This window comes from Pteropus medius, unplaced genomic scaffold (genome assembly GCF_902729225.1).
Source record: "Pteropus medius unplaced genomic scaffold, Ma_sr-lr_union100, whole genome shotgun sequence".
Taxonomy (NCBI): Eukaryota; Metazoa; Chordata; class Mammalia; order Chiroptera; family Pteropodidae; genus Pteropus; species Pteropus medius.
The window spans coordinates 6,700,850-6,717,532 of record NW_024349225.1 but is presented as its reverse complement, the minus strand read 5'-3'; the positions used below and the strand labels follow the sequence as shown (position 1 = coordinate 6,717,532).

Below are 16,683 nucleotides of genomic sequence, written 5' to 3'. Positions count from 1 at the left end.
GGCCTCCCTCACGCCGTTGCGTGGGGCCAGAAACAGTGCTGACGCAGTCGGACGGGCCTTTGCTGAGGTTAAAGCTGTTTTGTACCTTAAAACGGTCATGCACCAGGGGTGAGGGGAGAGCAGACCGAGCACGATTAGTCCTGTGGCCAGTTTGAGAGCGAGCGAGGCGGGATTCGTGTTAGTATCTCCACCTTACAGATGAAACTGGAGAGTAAGCTTAAAAAAGTGGCCTGAAGCCGAACTGGAATTTAAGTCGGTTATTTCTAACTCCAGAGTCTTCCCACTACTCAATGATATGAGAAACGAACAGAAGAAATCTTAGATCAGGCAAAAAAATATATATATATCTCTTTATTTTCTATATTGGCAGCAGAAACAAAACTCTAACGAATTTGCCAGTTCTTCTGAGTTGAAAGCCTTAGCTGCGTCATAAATGACCTAGTGGAGCACACACATCGCATCATCTTTCCGTCATTAGCAAGCATGTACTGGGTACCAAAGGGTGGGACGTCCCTCTGCCCACTGTAAAGGAGTCATGACTGGGTTTACCCCAGTCCCAAATCACTAACCGTCACAACTTCACTAATTATCAAGGGAGTGAAAGCCAGTTAGAATCTCTCACGCTATTAACTTCTTTCTGCCTGTGGTGTTGGGGACCTGTTTTTGAAAAGCATCATCGGAAGTCACAATCCAACACATTTGGGAGAGAAGGGTCAGAGTCAGGACCAAGGCCACCGGCCATTTTTACAAGCGGGTGCTGTGATGAGGTAGGTGTCAGGGTGGCATTCTCCCATTGCTCTTTGAGCAGGAAGGAGGTGTGACTGCAGTTTTTCAAGGGTTTTTAGCTTAGAAAGGGAGGACCCTCCCAATCCAATGTTTTATCCGCAACAATTTGTTATACAAGTTACCGTCCACCATAGGATCTCTCCGGCTTCTCTGTTTTTTAATCCACTTCCTCATTGATCCGATCAATATTTATGTGACCCAAAAGCAGGCTCGGGCACGGGGGAGTCAGTCCCCATGGAGACAGATCTTCAAAAAGAAATTACGAGAGTAATAAAGGTTAAAATGCAGAAGGGTAAGCTGTTGTGTTGCCGTGTAAACAGGCAGCAACGTACCTAGTTGGAGGGTTTGGGGCGGCTTCGCTGAGGAAGTAACAAGTGACACTCGAGGCGAGCTCTCCGAGGGCGGCGGGGTGCTGAAACTGTCACAACTGGAGCACAGAGCTCATGGGGCGGCAAGTGCCGAGTCTGGAATGCTCCACGGGGGGCAGGACGTAGTGGCGTTACACGTCGGGTTCCGACGTTTTGTCCAGGGATAACGGGGTTTATGCATCAGCCCGACATGACCAGGTTTGTACTTTTCAAAGATCATTCGTGAATCCAGGGCGGACTCAGTGGATTGGAAGGGAGCAGTTCGAGAGACAAAACACCATTTAGTGAGTGACGGCAATTGTGTGAATTATTAATAACTGTGGCTTGGACTAACAGGATAGAAACGGGAGAGGAGGAGGTGGTGATTTGCTGCACGGCCCGAAGGAGGGGGAGGAATCAAAGATGCCCCTCGGCTCTCTGGTTAGAGCCTTCGGGTGGATGTCGGGGCCACTGGTGGAGACCAGCCGTGTTTCTAGAGCTTTCCGTTGTTCGGGTTGAGACCACTCAGAGGATACAGTGGTGAATATGAGACAGCGTTCCTCCTTCATTCAGCTTACAGCTGGTGGAAAAACCAGACATGAAACAGAATTATTGCAAGGAAAAATTTTCAGTGATTTAATTACAGTTTTAATAAGCACGAGGAAGAAACAAATGCAGTCTGATCTGAGTGCCTATGAGAGGGGGAGAGGGCGTGGAAGCTTTTCTTAAGGAAGTGACTTTTGATAATTTTGAAGGATGAGTTCAAAGTAACATGGAAAGGGTTTTCGGGGGGCTTGAGAGTTGGAGAGAAGGCTGGCGAATTAGAGACCAGATCATGAGAGAGGCTTGGACTTGACCTTAACCTGCTGTGACTGCCCACTTTAAAAACAAAGTATTCAACTCTGTGAGGTTGTTCGGTTGTTCCAAGGGTCCCCTTTACCTATTGGGGATTCTCTATATGGGTAATTACTCATTTTCTGAAGGACAAAGGCGACTCGTTTCTTATAATAGCAGCTCTCGTGTTCTCAGAAGGCGCACTGAGGAAGACGATTGAGCTAACGCCCTCCCTGGGAGCGAGGAGACAGGTCAAGTGATTCTCTGCTCCTCAGATCTTTCCCTGTGATCCCAGTCTAAAGATTTCACCTGTGGATTGTTTTTACGTACCTGGCAATCCTTGCTCAGACTTTTCCGTTGGAGTCGTTAGCCGTAGACTGGCACAGGAAGAGATGGTGTCCCATCTCTCCCTCCTGGCCCCACTACCGCTGAGAGAGCTGCTGCCCAGTCCCTGTGCCTCTTCCCAGGATCAGAAGCACGTTCTGGAACAGGTCAAGGGTACCTAGTAGCAGTGAATGGCAGCAGCGGCCAAATTTTTAGGAAAGATTGGCTGCCTTTTTCTCTCCTAACCAGCCCAGTGGGGCCCACAGGCTGAGTGCGCCTGCAGGTACAGTGGTTTAATAACGGGCATCCTGGGACACCTGTCCTCCATACATTTCATTCAGAGCCTCTCAATACTTGGCTGACTTTGTCCCTGTCCTCCTACCTCTTCACCATTTAAGCATTCTCCTACAGAGCCATCGACCCAGAGATGGTCACTTCCTCTACACCACCGCCGAACTTATTCCACCAACTTCATGAACCAACACACACTTCAATAAATGTTCATGGCACTGAATTGTTTAGTGTGGCCAGGGATGTTGGCACAAAACCATATTCTTGCTAAGAGGAGGGAATTTTTTAAAAGACCGTGGCTGCTAATATTTAAACAAACTGCTCACTGTTTAAACTATGGCATTTTTCTGCCGAATGGCGAAACTGAGCAGAAACAGGTTTACAATCTAGCATTGGTCTTCCATATGGCTGAGTGTGACAAATGATGTCATTTGTCACAGATATGTTAGTCACCAGCAGAGCGATGAATGGTTCCAATGGTTGACAACAGTGCTCTTTTCCAGTGTTTTTCCCCCTCTATTTCTAGGGCCAGCCACGACTGAAGGCAGGCTTGTCTGGGTGGGGCATGCCTGTTTCTCTTTCACGCACAAGTTACCTCTGCGTCTGGCCTTGCTTTTCAGGAGCGGCCGTGGCGGATACCCTGCGATGCGCCCGCTCTCCCCGCAGGAAATATTCCAGTTGGCGTGTATGGACCCGGCCGATGACGGACAGTTCCAGGAGCAGCAGTCTCTGGTGAATGAATGAGTGACATGACCTCAGAATAGTCCCTTGGTTTCCTGATCCCACTCATTTTCAAATTTTTATTTCACATCCATGACCAATCAGGAAAAATGCCTCTGAGAGTCCAACCAATTCCCCGGGGAGCTCCCTGCTGTCTCCCTGTCAGAGCCTGAGTTTCGCACATTCACTGGCAAATGCTTCCTCTTTAGGTTTAACAATCCCAGAGGCTCGCTCCTTATCTGCTGAAGGGATTTGTATAGCTTCAGGCCAAGCCCTCTTAATTTATGCCCTTGAGCATCATAAAATCTGGCCTTTGATAAGGAGCTTTAAGATAAATCATAGAATGAGTGGCACCCACTGGGCAGCATAGTGTAGACAGGTGTGGCTTGGGGGGACACAAGAATGCCCCGCTCCTGGAGAACTCGGAAGGCACGACCAATAGTGAGTAAGCTGTCCACCAAGACACAGAAGAATCTCTTGCCGCTACCTTGTGTGGGTTCAGGCCAGTTGGCCCTTTTGGTCACAATTCTACAAAGTCAGATACATTCTAAGAGGCCCCTAAAATCACTTTCCTGAGCCTAAAGTTTTTCATTAGCATAAATGGTAAAATTCCTGAGCAACTACAGTCAAGTTGAAGCTTGAAGGAGAGAGGACAGATTAAACTTAAGTTCTGCCACTACAAAGCTAAAACTTGATTCCAAAGATAAACTTGACTTACCATTATTCTTAGTTGAGGAGCTGTGAGATCAGGTTCCTTCCCAAGCTTAGACTTACAGCCCATTGATTGGCCTGGGGAAAAAAAAAAAATTTTTTGCACAAGTCCAGATAGACAGCTTAGAGTGAGTTCCCTGTCACTTTGATTGTAATTCATCTGCGTTTCTCTCTCTCCATTTCTCTCCTGATGCCTCCCCACTGCTTCCGTGTACCTCAGCCATCCTGAAGGGACGATGTGGGTGTGGCCCACATGTCTGATAGAATGGGTACCTGACAAGGCAGCAAAACATTTTAGTGGCTCAAATGGCTGATTCCTCCTCCTGAGGTTGCTGTGTCAGGGGTGTGCGTGGTTGTGTGGGGTGAGCGCTAGGCCGGAAACTCCCGGCACATATGAGCCCGAGGTGGTCTCTCGAAGGTGGGTAGGAACCTTGGAGGAATTCCCTGCCTCCCTCGCTGCAGAACTTAGCACCTAGGCCCAGGGACGAATTGGTACAGATAGCTTGATTCTTAAAAGGGCTTCTCGGCATTTGATGGTTTGCCTCGTGATAGATCGAGTGGGAAAAATCTCAATAATGTGTCCTTTCTTTCGCAGGGAGATTTCTCTGTCACATCTTCATTTCTGCGGGTTCCCCGGGGCTGAGCCGTAGTGCCAGGACTTTTTGGATATGTGTTCATCTCGTTGTCGGTACTGGTGTCTGTGATTCAGTTCAGGTGTCAGCCTGTGCTACACACTCACCACTGTGTACTCCTGCCCTCCCTCGGGGCCCCCTGCTCTCCGTCCTGAGGCGTGGCTGTGACTTGTGTGTGTGTGTGTCTTGCACCACCTCTGACACTCATAGACTGCAGTGTTGTTACCACGTGTTTCGAGTCAGACCTGTGTGCTATTTAAAGCGTATACTACAAACACTGGCTTCCTCAAGTGCACATGTCACCTGTCCTAGGAAGGCAGTCCTCACACTGACACCAGGAACCATGCACCAAAGGGCCCTGGAGGCCGACTTTGAGCAGTGCCCCACTCATACACTCATGATTTCAAGGTGTCATAAAAAAGCTTTTTTTCGGTATAATTTCCAGATCTCTGAGATACTCCCAGGGCTCTCTGGTGGCTCATGTAAACATTCCTAAGGCAGCTTCACTCTTTACTCCAAGTGACACTAGCTGTCCCTCTAGAGCATGTCCTTTTCCTAAACTTACCTTCTTTGGTCAGGAAAACATCATACAAGGGTTGTACAGGACCGTAGAGATATTTAGTCCAACCTTCTAACGCTCTGGAGTGGCACAGTCCAGTATGAGTAGCCACTGGCCGCATATGGCAACTGAGTACCTGAGATGTGGCCGGTCCAAATTGAGATGCACTGTAGGTGGATAAAACACACACCAACGTCAAAGACTGTGGTACCAAAAAAATATAAAATGTCTCAGTTTTTTGTATGGATGACATGTTGACAAGAAACTATTTAAAGATATTGGGTTACATAAAATATATTGTTTTTCATGTTTACTTTTTTAGAGGTAGCTATGAGGAAAGTTAACATTACATAAGTGGTATGCATTATATTTCTGTTGGACTGTACTGCTCTAGAGTGTCCCTCACAGATGGCCACCCACCGCATTTTTAGGGGATGGTTTCAATCATAAGACTCTTGGCTAATGAGATCATGTGTCTTAAGGTTTGAGAAGATATATTTGATATCAGTTGTTGGTGACTTTCCTTAGAATACTGGTTTCCATTTCACTGAAAATGATTGCTTTAGATTAGATTAAAAGAATAAACCCAACACTACCACCTCTCAGGAAGTACACTTCACATATCCAAAAAATACTATGACCAGAAATGCTTGTTTACAAGGCTAAAAGATCTGAACCATTGCTTAGCAATAAAATAAGGTGATAAGAAAAGGTGATTTTGAGCTTTCTGTTTGAGACATCTGGTATACCACATATCCACACATATAGACACACATATAACCAAGACCTGAAAGATGCACGTTTCTCTTCTAAAAGCCATTCTTGGTAAGGAGGAGGCAGAGTCACCTGCAGGAGATGAGAAGCAATGAGATGGAACCAAGTCCCACAAGCTTGGCTGTGTTTATTTCCAGGAGCCAGAGGTTAGTGAATTAAAAAGCGTGCAGCCCTCTAACCATGGCATCTACCTTCCTCCGGACACCCAGGAGCATGCGGGATCTGGGAGGGCATCCTCTATGCCACGCCTGACTGTGGATCCCCAGGTAAAAAGCAACCAGCATCTACCTTATGCAGTGGCATCCTGGGCTGTATTGAATTGGTGGGTTATGAAAACACATCTGATGTTTTCAGGTGAGCCTTTGATTTTTTCCCACCCCTTTCTTAGAAGCAAAACCTGGCTCATGGCCTTCTCTGTAGAGTCTGCTTCTCCACGGTGGGCTCTCAGCGAAGTCCTAACCACAACAGCCTAGCCAGCAAACTGCCATAACCCCCTCCAGATGGGCTCAGCAGCCTCAAGACTCAACCAGCCATGCAAGAGATACTTTCCAGGACTTTCCCTGTGTATTTCTCCTTCCTCTTTTCCTCTACTGGCTCATCAAGCACATATGCAGTTACTTACACACACAGCTGTATCAGGACTGTCTGTCCTAACCAGTGCAGGCCACGCCTCATTTCTTTGTCTGTTTTCCTGGCTTCTCTTATCTGTCTGTCTGTCTTACATTAAGTTTTGACAGAGACAAGAAGGGTCTGTGGATCTATTTTGACATCGGTGGCAAATCAAAAACACCCAAATCCGAGGTGGGCTGAGGGTGGGGCAGATGAGGAGGGAAACAACACATCCTTAGTAGCTGCTCATCGCAAGGTCTCTCAGCTCTAGTGCTATAACAGGGCAGAGAACAAAGCCTTTGCTTCTTTGGTGGTGTAGCCGTTTTGACCATCGCCCTCACGTATTTCAAAGTGGCCCAAGGTTCACGGCAGGTCCTGGCTGAGTCCCTGTGGTAGACGGCCCTACGGGAAACTCGCACAGTAGACTCAGCTGCTCGCTTTCCTGAGCATAAAGAGAAGACCCTGGATCCGTCCCCGTGACAAAAACACCTAACAGAAAGACACTTTCTGGCACAGCCTCCTCCAGCTAAGGTCTGAGCGAGAGGGGTTCAAGGAAGGTTACAACCATCTCGGTCCGCTTCTGTCTTCCTTCCTACCCTTCCGGTAATTAACCCATACCTGTGTACCTCTGGGGCTCGTATTTCCAGGTGGTAACAGACCCCAGCTCCATGAGACGTTCGTTCTCTACTATCCGGGATAAGCGTTCGAATTCCTCATGGTTGGAGGAATTCTCCATGGAGCGAAGCAGCGAAAACACCTATAAGTCCCGTCGCCGGAGCTACCACTCCTCCCTGCGGCTGTCGGCCCACCGCCTGAACGCGGACTCGGGTGAGAAGGCCTCGCTCTCGCTGCCCTTAGGGCCCCAGCCCTGCGGGGCTGATTGTGGCAAGGACTGCAAATCCCTGGAACAGAATTCAGATCAGGGTTGAGGAGAGTGAAGGAAGGGAGGGTGCTCCTTACCAAAGGTGGGGGGTGGGGAGGTCCACATCTGACTCACACCCCGAAACAGGCCACAGCCCTCCACAGTTACCACAAAGGCCGATGAGCTTCCTTCCTTCCGGAGTAGAGCTGTAGACGTCACTAAGCGTCCATTCTCAGGTGGCACCATGGGGTACCTCAGGGGTGTGCAGACCCCCTGGCGGGAGCCAGGCTCAAACCACCAACTCCGTTTCAACCCGCATAGCACTACCCCGGAATGGCTTTACAGACTACAGTTTGTGTTTTACTAGATGAAGAAGCAAAGGTAAAGAAAGCAGTGACTTGTCCCATGCCGCGGGGCCAGTAAGTGGCAGAACTGGGACTAGACGTGAAGTCCTTTGACTCCAGTGCCGGGGTCCTCGCCCTGCCGTGACGTTAGCTGTGCCATTATTCAGTTCATAGCAACTTCTTAATTCCCTTCTACTCGTCTCATTTCCCCCCACCACTGAAAAAAGTCACACACCCATGTTTAGGCAAAGATTCTAAACTGTGTCTTAGCATAAACGAGAGCGGAAGAGAATCGATCGCATCCTTTGATGTGCATTTTTTTCCAGTGGCAACTTGCACACTCACCTAGTCATAAGAGGTGAATTCCCTGGCCTTTCTCTCCGCTCACCTGCTGACGTGCCTGGAGCAGCGGGAACTTCAGCACGGGCTGAGTTGCGACCAGTTGCTTTTGTCATCTCTCACAGGCCACAAGTCCGACACCCACCGCTCAGGGGGCAGAGAGCGGGGACGATCGAAAGAGCGAAAGCATCTCCTCTCTCCTGACGTGTCCCGCTGCAACTCAGAGGAGCGAGGGACCCAGGCTGACTGGGAGTCCCCGGAGCGCCGTCAGTCCAGGTCCCCCAGCGAGGGCAGGTCGCAGACCCCCAACAGAGAGGTGAGCACGGAGAGGAAGCCGAGCCTCTGCGGAAGGACGAGGAAGGGGGGCCTGTTAACAATAGGTGCAAAACGGGGGCATTCAGCACCCGCCCGGACTTCCGTGTCACAGCAAACAACATCCATTGTGCATGGTGCTTAGTAACCCACTGCTCTGTACGCAGAAGTGACATGAGGTCACGGAAAACCAGATACTCCCCCAAGACAGACGATGGTGTCTGGAGGTCATTCCACCCCAGTCCTCAGAATCCTGAGGTACGAAGTCACAACCACTTCCTAAATGTCTCAGCCAGACTGAGGAGGGAGAAATGGCCCTTTAGCCAGAGAACGTTCTTCGATCAGTGGCACGGTCCTTGGCGTTATGGGGAATGGCGATCCGTCTCTCCTTCGGGCCTGTTGCCTAAGGAAAAGCTACAGAGTTGTGTGAAGACACCCTCTGCACCTGCTTCCTCCCACGACCACCCCTCACTGTCCTCGAGGCTCTCGGAGCCCAGAGGGGACGCGGAGGGCAGGCAGGGACTCTCAGAGACTGCGGCGGGTGAGAAGTTGACTGCTAGAGCAGTGGTTTTCAGCTTTTAATGCAGAACAGAATCGCCTAGGGCTTGTTAAAACTGCATTCCTGGGTTCAGTCGTGAAACCCAAGATGCTGCCTTTGGAAGGACCCGTCCCCAGAGGTCACACACACCTTGAGAAACTGTCCAGAAGATCCATTTACCACCACCTGGGCTCAGGGAGTAGATGAGCAGGTCAGGTACGGCCTGACCCGGCAGACGAGGGGGTAGAAGCTGCGTTAACCTCGGCAAGCCATCGAAGATGTGGAGGCAAGAGGCCGAGCGAGGGGGGGTGTCTGCCACCCCCCGACACCCACTCCAGAACACCTTCCCAATACTCTCGAGCCTGTCGTTCGATGTGCCACTCGTTCCATATCCGGAGCTTCCAGGTCCTTGCTACTCGAAGCGTGTGTTCCTTGGGAGCTCGTTAGAAATGCAGAGGCTTGGGCCTCACCCCAGAGCTTCTGAGCCCGTACCCGTAGTTTAAGAAGACTCCCAGAAAATCACATCCACGTGAATAGTCATATGCCCCGGTCTAGATGGTGTTGACTTCTCTCTCCATCTCCTGTAATCCCTGTGCCCCTAAGGGGATGTGCCTTGCCGCAGAGGGCAGTCCAGTTCAGACCCCTCCTCCAGCATGCAGACTCCCAGGGTCCCTGTGGGAGGGGTGGGGGACCTCAGCAGGGATCAGGCCTGCCCGGGCTCACCCGCCATGTCTCTCCTGCTGTACAGGGCACGGGCTCCTTGAGCGAAAGCTCCATCCCCTCCATCTCTGACACCAGCACCCCAAGGCGAAGTCGTCGGCAGCTCCCCCCGGTCCCTCCAAAGCCGCGGCCCCTCCTTTCCTACAGCTCCCTGCTCCGACACACGGGCAGCGTCTCTCCCCCCGCCGATGGCGGCGAGGGCGGCTCCCTCCTGACCTCCCAAGTCCTGGAGGGCGGCGAGGGGGGCCCGCCCGCGTCCTCCAGCTCCCGGCACACGCAGCAGGGCCCGCACCCTTCCCCGCAGCGCTACATCTCCGAGCCCTACCTGGCCCTGCACGAAGACGCCCACACCTCGGACTGTGGCGAGGAGGAGACGCTCACCTTCGAAGCCGCTGTGGCCACCAGCCTGGGCCGTGCCAACACCATCGGCTCGGCCCCGCCCCTGCGGCACAGCTGGCAGATGCCCAACGGGCACTACCGCCGGCGGAGGCGTGGGGGGCCGGGGCCGGGCATGATGTGTGGAGGTGTCGGCGACCTCCTGAGTGACACAGAAGAAGACGACAAGTGCTAGAGGCTGCTCCCCCCTCCGCTGCATGCTCTTCTCTCACATGGAGGAACCAAGACCGAATTGGGAAGCCCGTGCGGCCCGGGGGGGAGGAAGAGGGAGGAGGAGGGGAGGACCACGCACGGTCCGCAGGGGGAGGACAGAGGCAAACCCGCCAGACCCACCGAACTGCTTCGCTCGCTTCGCGAGGTGGGCACCGCCCCTCCGCCGGGGCAGGAACACGCGAGAACGAGGGTCGCTCCCCCGGGAGAGGGCACGTCGGGGTGGCTTCGCTTCCACGGCCCCTTCCCGCTTTTCTCAGAGCCGCGGAGGCATCGGGCCGGCCTGTGTGTTCGCTGCCGTCGCCCGGCGAGGCCTGGGAGACTGTCTGGCTCTCAGCCCGGGTGCCGCGGAGACCGGGGGAGAGGGGCTCCATCCTCCCTCGCCAGCACCATCCCGTGCGCGACGCCGTGGCTGGCTTCCCCAACGCAGCGCAGACTAAGTTCGGGAGCATCGGATGCCGAGGGCAGGGAGGAGAGAGAGAAAGCTGACGGGGACGGGGTCAGGGTGCTGTGGCGGCAGCAGCCAGGGCTGGTCTGGATGAGCAAAGCCATAGCCCAGCAGCCCACGCTGTGGAGAAGGCCAAAGAAGCAGAGAGCTGGTGGGTGCAGGCCTGTCACGCACACAGTAGGTGCTTTGTGTGCTAGGATAGGCTAAGAGGTCCCCCGGGGTCCACAGACGTGCCTGTAGCTCTGGTAAGGGTGATATTTTAAAAGTATTTATGGCCAGTATGGCCAGGGTACTCGCTGACAAGAATGGAGTTCCGCCTAGCGCTGCGCCAGGCCTCAGCCCCCAGTGATGCTGGTCACCGCGGAGCCCGGAGGGTGGGGTCAGGGTGGCAGGGGCACTCGAGAGCCTGTTTTCCAGCCAGTCTGGCAGTAACTCAGCATGGGGACCAGCTGCGGCAGCACCAGCACATGCTGGCTGCAAATCCACCCGGACTCGGGTCCAGGAGGCAGCGGACCCCTCTGCCCGGTAGCAAGGCCTGTGCAGCCAAGTGCCAGGGGCCCAGCCTTCCCTGCCAGTCCCCTGAGAGGACAGCCCACACCTAGCCCAGGGCGGGTCACACGTGCCCCAGCAGGGACTTCTCTAGAGGTGGAAAAGACCGACTTTGAAACAAAAGCAGCTTCGGTGAGAGTCGGCCGAAGTCACTGAGGACGTCCTGCGGAGGGCCCCGCCACCTGGAGTTGCTGCAGCTGGTTTGTGGGCGAGGGTCTGTCAGGATACTTCAGTAAATATACCTCAGCTTAGACCTGGGCTGGTCCTTCTGGCAAAGCAGGCTCTGATGGGGCCTTGTCACACAATGTGACAAGAGTGGGGCCCTGAATGCTTCTCTGGGCCAGGACTGTGCTTTACTCGCCCCCAGAGTAAGAGCTGAGCAGAAGGCAGCCTCAGGCTCTCCTTCCTAAAACCCCAAACTCAGAAGCGCTGAGAAAAAACAGCTCTTACTTGGCGAATCTGTTCCTTTAGTATAACTGTCCGTTTGGCGGAACACATCACTGTCTTTATCTGGTGGAAATGCAGCCCCCAGCACCGTCCCCACAGGTGGAAGGACCCCCAGAGAGGAGAGCCAGGCAGGGCCCTCCTTGCCCAGCCAGGAGCTGATGGAGCCTGCTGCACAGCACCCTCCCTGGGGAGACCCAGCGCCCCCTGGACCGAGAGCACAGTGGATAAACATTCTTTTTCTGCTCCCCCAGCCCAGACTCTGCCTCGTGGGTAGGAGTAGTCGGTGGCTATTATTTTTCTTATAATTTCTCTTTTGGTTGAAATAGAAACAAGGCATTGCCACATCAGCTCTGAAAAGCCAAATTCAACCCTGTGGCTGCGGATTCATTTATCATAGCCCCACTTTCTCTTTAGATATTAATGGAGCCTCGTGACCCACGGTCCACCCCCAAACCAAAGCAGCCCCGGGGCAGGGGAGCAGTGAGGCAGAGAGGAGGCGTCCACCCCTCAGGCCCTCGTCTGTCTTCCTCTCCCTCTCCGCCTGTGTGCTCAGGAGCAGTTGGGAATGTGAACTTGACTATACGACGGCCCAAACCCAACAGGCGTGATTGTTACATAAGGCTCTGATGCTGGGCTTTGTATTGTTGAAAAACTTTCCTCCGCTCAGCATCATTTCATGCCAAAGTGTTGCTACGGGTGGCTTTGTGAGCACAAAATTGCTTTCTTCCACCTCGGAAAAGCAACTTTCCCTAGGGACAGGCCTACAGCAGGACGGCCATTCTGAGCCAACGAGTCTATTGCATTGTTTTGAGAAAGGGAATTGAAGTGATACCTCGAGCCATTTCGACAGTAGGAGAAGTTTGGGCTGGCAGAGCAATTACTGGAAATGAAATCTGCCTGCAAACGACATTACAAACACTAAATTTACGGTGCCAGGGGACCTGGACGCCGGAACACCTCACGCTCACCTCCGCCCACGCATCTGAGTCCTGAATGAAGTGGCAGAAAGCCCTGCAGATCCGGTTCCCTGACCAACCACCTGGGTTTTTCTAGTTCCGACGAACTTACGAACTCTTTTATTCAACTTCCCCTGACCAAGAAATCCGGTTTCTTATCCCTTAGCCTGCTCTTACCCTTCTATTAATACCAGAAAATAAAAGAATTTTCTGCTAAGTCATGGAACTCCTAATCATCTTCTATCGGTTTCCTTCTGCCTGTTAATAAACGTGAACTCCCCCTTCCCCTCGAGTAGCTGGCCAGGCTGTTCCTTCCTGGGTGTCAGCTCTGCCTCTTCTCTTTCCCTGGAAGAGGCCCCTTCAGATCTCAAAACCCGTGCTTCCATTTGGATTAAAAATCATGGCAGCATCTTGACAAGCTCCAAGCAAAAGCAGACGGCTCCTCGTGTCGGAGAGACACAGCATGACACGCTTAGCACCGCTGGTCCCTTCACAAGAATCTTTAGCTCTATGTCGAGTTTCCCTTGCTAATATCAGTCCTCAGCATCACAAGAGAGATTAGGGGTGTGTTTGTGTGGTCCCCAGTAGGCCTTCAGATGTAAAGATTAACTCCAGATCACGGTTCCCTCTTAGCCGGGGTCAGGAAAGAAGGGGTGGTGTCCCTCAGGCACACCAAGAGCCATCGACACAATTGTCCAGTGTGGCCTATCCATTTTTCTAGCTGAAGAATCTGTTTCTATTCTGAGCTCCCCCACTCCCCTGCTGGGTACTGAGACCACTGAGAACATTCCTCTGAAGCCGAACTCCAGATGTTCTGGATTTGGCCTCTCCCGTCCCTACACACCTGCACCCCGCATAGAGCCGGTGTGTAACTGAAGTGCCCTCTGCTCTCCATCCCGGCCCTTGTTTTGCTACATGTTAACACTGACTCGGCTCCTAAGATGGCTAAGTCCACCAGCCCAAGCTTATCAGCTGAGCTGCCTGCCTCTGCCGTTCTCAGAGGATGCTTCATTCTCATGAAACACAGCTGGGAACTCACCGTGTGATGTTCACAAGATGACTCGATACCGTGTAAGCTGCAGGGCCGCTGGGGTGTGTGGGGAGTGTGTATGAAGTGTCCACGTACTCAATGAAAGCCCACTGCGGGGAAATTAGGAATTTAGGAGAGCCTGGCGTAATGGAACAAAATATAATAATTTTTTTTAAAAGAAATTCTCAATTGTTCATTACATCCTATTTCTAAAGCCTGCTCTGGATATCTCATTTTTGGACAAAGTATTTCTTTAGAGGGTCGAGCCAGGGATAAGTTGAGAGATTCTTTAATTTCTTAATTATTAAATTAAAGAGATTCTTTAATTTAATAATAGCCTAACTATTATATATAAATATTATAAAGTGTTTTTTTGTTTTGTTTTGTTTTAAGGCATATGTACAGTAGGGGGGATTTTTGTGAGACCTGAAGGTTAAGGGACTTTCACTGCTATTTTTATCAGCTTTACGTCTGTTGAGTTTTGAGGCTCTCAGAGGCCTGGTAGACTCTTCCTCACCTGCTTCTCACCTGCCCTTCCCTCCTGGATTCCAGGACCCTAAGCACTGCCCGGGACATTCAGGAGAGGACCTGCGATGCAGGAAAGGAAGAAGTGGGCCCCTTGCAAGTGTCCAGTCAGGACATAACTAACTCCAGACAAGAGCCCCGTAAGGAATCAAGTCCAGGTTTGGATAACTATATATCCACACTGAGACCCTTTTTTAACAAAAGCCAAATGAACTCAGGGGTCACGACCTAACCTATCCACGGAGTGACCAGAGGACACCCCGCATTAGTAACCACTGCCTGCAGTAGCAGTTTCATCTTTTTGTTTTTTTTGTTTGGTTGGTTTTTTTTTTTTTTTTTTTTTGGTTTCTCCTCTCTGAACTGCCTAGTACATCACAGCCAGGTCTAACTCAACAGAGCAGATGCCGATGGCTTCTCTGCTGGCTGCAGTGACAGGCTCCGCTTCAGAGTGCTGGGGTGATTTGTCAGCTGTCATGTGCTGATTCTCACCCAGAGAATATGGATGTACCATTGGTGGAGGGGACACAAAAGACTAAGAACAGAAACAACCATCTTTGGTTGCTGATGGCCTTTTTCTTCTCTTGAATCCTTTCTGCTTTGACGCTCTGCGGCTTACGCATCTCAGAGAGATCACTCTAAGCCAAAGACAACAGATTCATAGCTTGTCCCAACCTGCTCAACGGGCCTGGAGGGCTTCCCTTAACAAAACTCAAGCCAGTTGGTTGAGACGTGTAAGTGGGACTCACAGCAGTCTAAGCACGTCGCTGGTGAGGCCGGGGTGCCCACAAACTACCCTTCTATTTTTGTATTCTCGCTCCCCTCTACTCCTTCCCCCCGTGTTCAGAATAGGGGAGGCTTGTATCTTGACCTTCTGAATGCAAAAAGATTTTATAATAAGCCATGCTATGGAAGAATGTTATTGAGTTATTACGGATTCTTATTCCTGGAAGTCTGAAAGAGTTGAGTAGATCAGGTAAACAGAAGTAAGGAGATTTATGTTTATTTTTGTTTGGGTTTTTTTTTTTTTTTGGTGGGGGGCGTTGGTTTTTTGGTAACAGACCTGCTCTAGAACGGCAAAAAAGGATGAATGTGTGTTCTGCAGTGTTTCTGAATCAGCTGCTCTTTAGGATTTTCTGTCAAATTTAATGATATTTGCGTCAAAAATCTGAGGTTACATAACACGGGCTCCCATCTTCTCTCTTTCCGTCTTACTCCTTTTGTCTAAGTCAGGCTTTCTCACCTGTTTCTCTGTCTCTTCTCCTTTTAGGAACTTAAAATACAATCTCAATTAATGAAAACTGCCTGAAAACTTCAGTGAAAGCCAAGGAAGTAATAGAATAGGTATAGAATATTTTAAGGACATCTTTAACCAATAAATACAAAATTTATGTCTTGATTAGAGGATTAAAAAATTTTTTAAACAGTAATCTGTTTAATGATAATTATTGGGAGTCAAAAATAAAATATTCCAGCCTTCTAAACAAACTTGTGCCTTCAGCAAGCGTATTCCATCTCTCTACTTCCCCACGTTAGGAAAACAAATACTAATGCTTGGCTTGTACATGGGTGTGTCACGTGTTTGTAAGTAAATAACTCTTCAGTTAAAGCTCTTAGTCCCCACAAACCGATTTGGGAAAAACTCTACTCTTTATATCCCATTAAGGACCTATAAAATTCTTGGCATTGCTATAAACATTTACTTTTTAAAAACTTCATGTTTAATGGAACCTGAATCCAGGATTTACTTTAATTTCACACTCCATTCTTCCTATTCTCCCTCCCTCCTCTTCTTAGTTTTCTATCAACGACCACCACCACCACCCAGACTTTTTTTTCCCTCTAAATCCAGGAAGGAAGCTGAGTTTTCATGCTCAGAACTTCCTAGTATCTTCTCCTTGTGGACACGTAAGCCGGCCTCAGATCAAATATCCACAAGCTGCAACACGGGATCGAGACCTCTTCTCCTACCTAGCATCTGAACAAGTCTTTAAACTCTCTCCCTCTCTCCACTCTGGAGCCAGATCCCAGAATTCGTACCAGGTAGTGTCAGCTCCTTCTCGGTTTACTCAGAGGAGGCCCCAGATCTGAAAGCAGATTAAGTCAGTCCAAACTGCCAAATCCGAATCCGACTTTATTTGGTGACTCAATTTGCTTTACGGTACTCTAATTTCTTAGGGTGATGGCCTGTATTGCACAAGAACCACCACTCAAGGCAAGTCTATTAGAAATCTTTACAAGAGATGAGCAAGAAACACACACTCCGAAATTTCTAAGTGCCACTAATCAACTTTTAAAAATACAGGTAAGATGAAATGAGGGCTAAATAGTGTAATCTAACTGCCAATTAAAGTATACAGTAGTCCTGGTCTATGTTACATCTGATATGGAGCTGTATAACATTAAGCAGATCCCAGCAGATT

General features: G+C 50.4%; 1 protein-coding gene and 1 long non-coding RNA gene across 16 annotated transcripts in view; one reads left to right on the top strand and one right to left on the bottom strand.

Annotated features, from left to right (window-relative positions):
* The window catches only part of CACNA1E (calcium voltage-gated channel subunit alpha1 E), a 498,756-nt gene extending 485,831 nt beyond the window's left edge, over window positions 1-12,925 (top strand). For 7 of the 13 annotated variants that reach the window (XM_039881317.1, XM_039881319.1, XM_039881314.1 and 4 more), the window contains 5 exons: window positions 3,203-3,314; window positions 6,116-6,244; window positions 7,235-7,415; window positions 8,258-8,448; window positions 9,731-10,273. In XM_039881317.1, coding sequence (XP_039737251.1) covers window positions 3,203-3,314; window positions 6,116-6,244; window positions 7,235-7,415; window positions 8,258-8,448; window positions 9,731-10,273 — 1,156 coding nt within the window. Of the gene's footprint in view, window positions 1-3,202; window positions 3,315-4,608; window positions 5,240-6,115; window positions 6,245-7,234; window positions 7,416-8,257; window positions 8,449-9,730 lie in introns of those variants that run through there. The other 6 variants (XM_039881316.1, XM_039881318.1, XM_039881320.1 and 3 more) reach the window with 5 other exon arrangements.
* LOC120617597 (uncharacterized) lies at window positions 350-8,320 on the bottom strand. 3 transcript variants are annotated; one of them, XR_005656968.1, is made up of 7 exons: window positions 8,182-8,320; window positions 5,211-7,489; window positions 4,021-4,091; window positions 2,298-3,311; window positions 1,265-1,713; window positions 1,119-1,177; window positions 350-1,032 (listed from the first exon to the last, which is right to left on the bottom strand). It is a non-coding gene; the product is annotated as an uncharacterized LOC120617597 (long non-coding RNA). The 3 variants fall into 3 exon arrangements; XR_005656966.1 differs by having other exon boundaries at window positions 350-1,713; XR_005656967.1 differs by having other exon boundaries at window positions 350-1,713; window positions 3,178-3,311.
* Window positions 12,926-16,683: the final 3,758 nt, after the last annotated feature.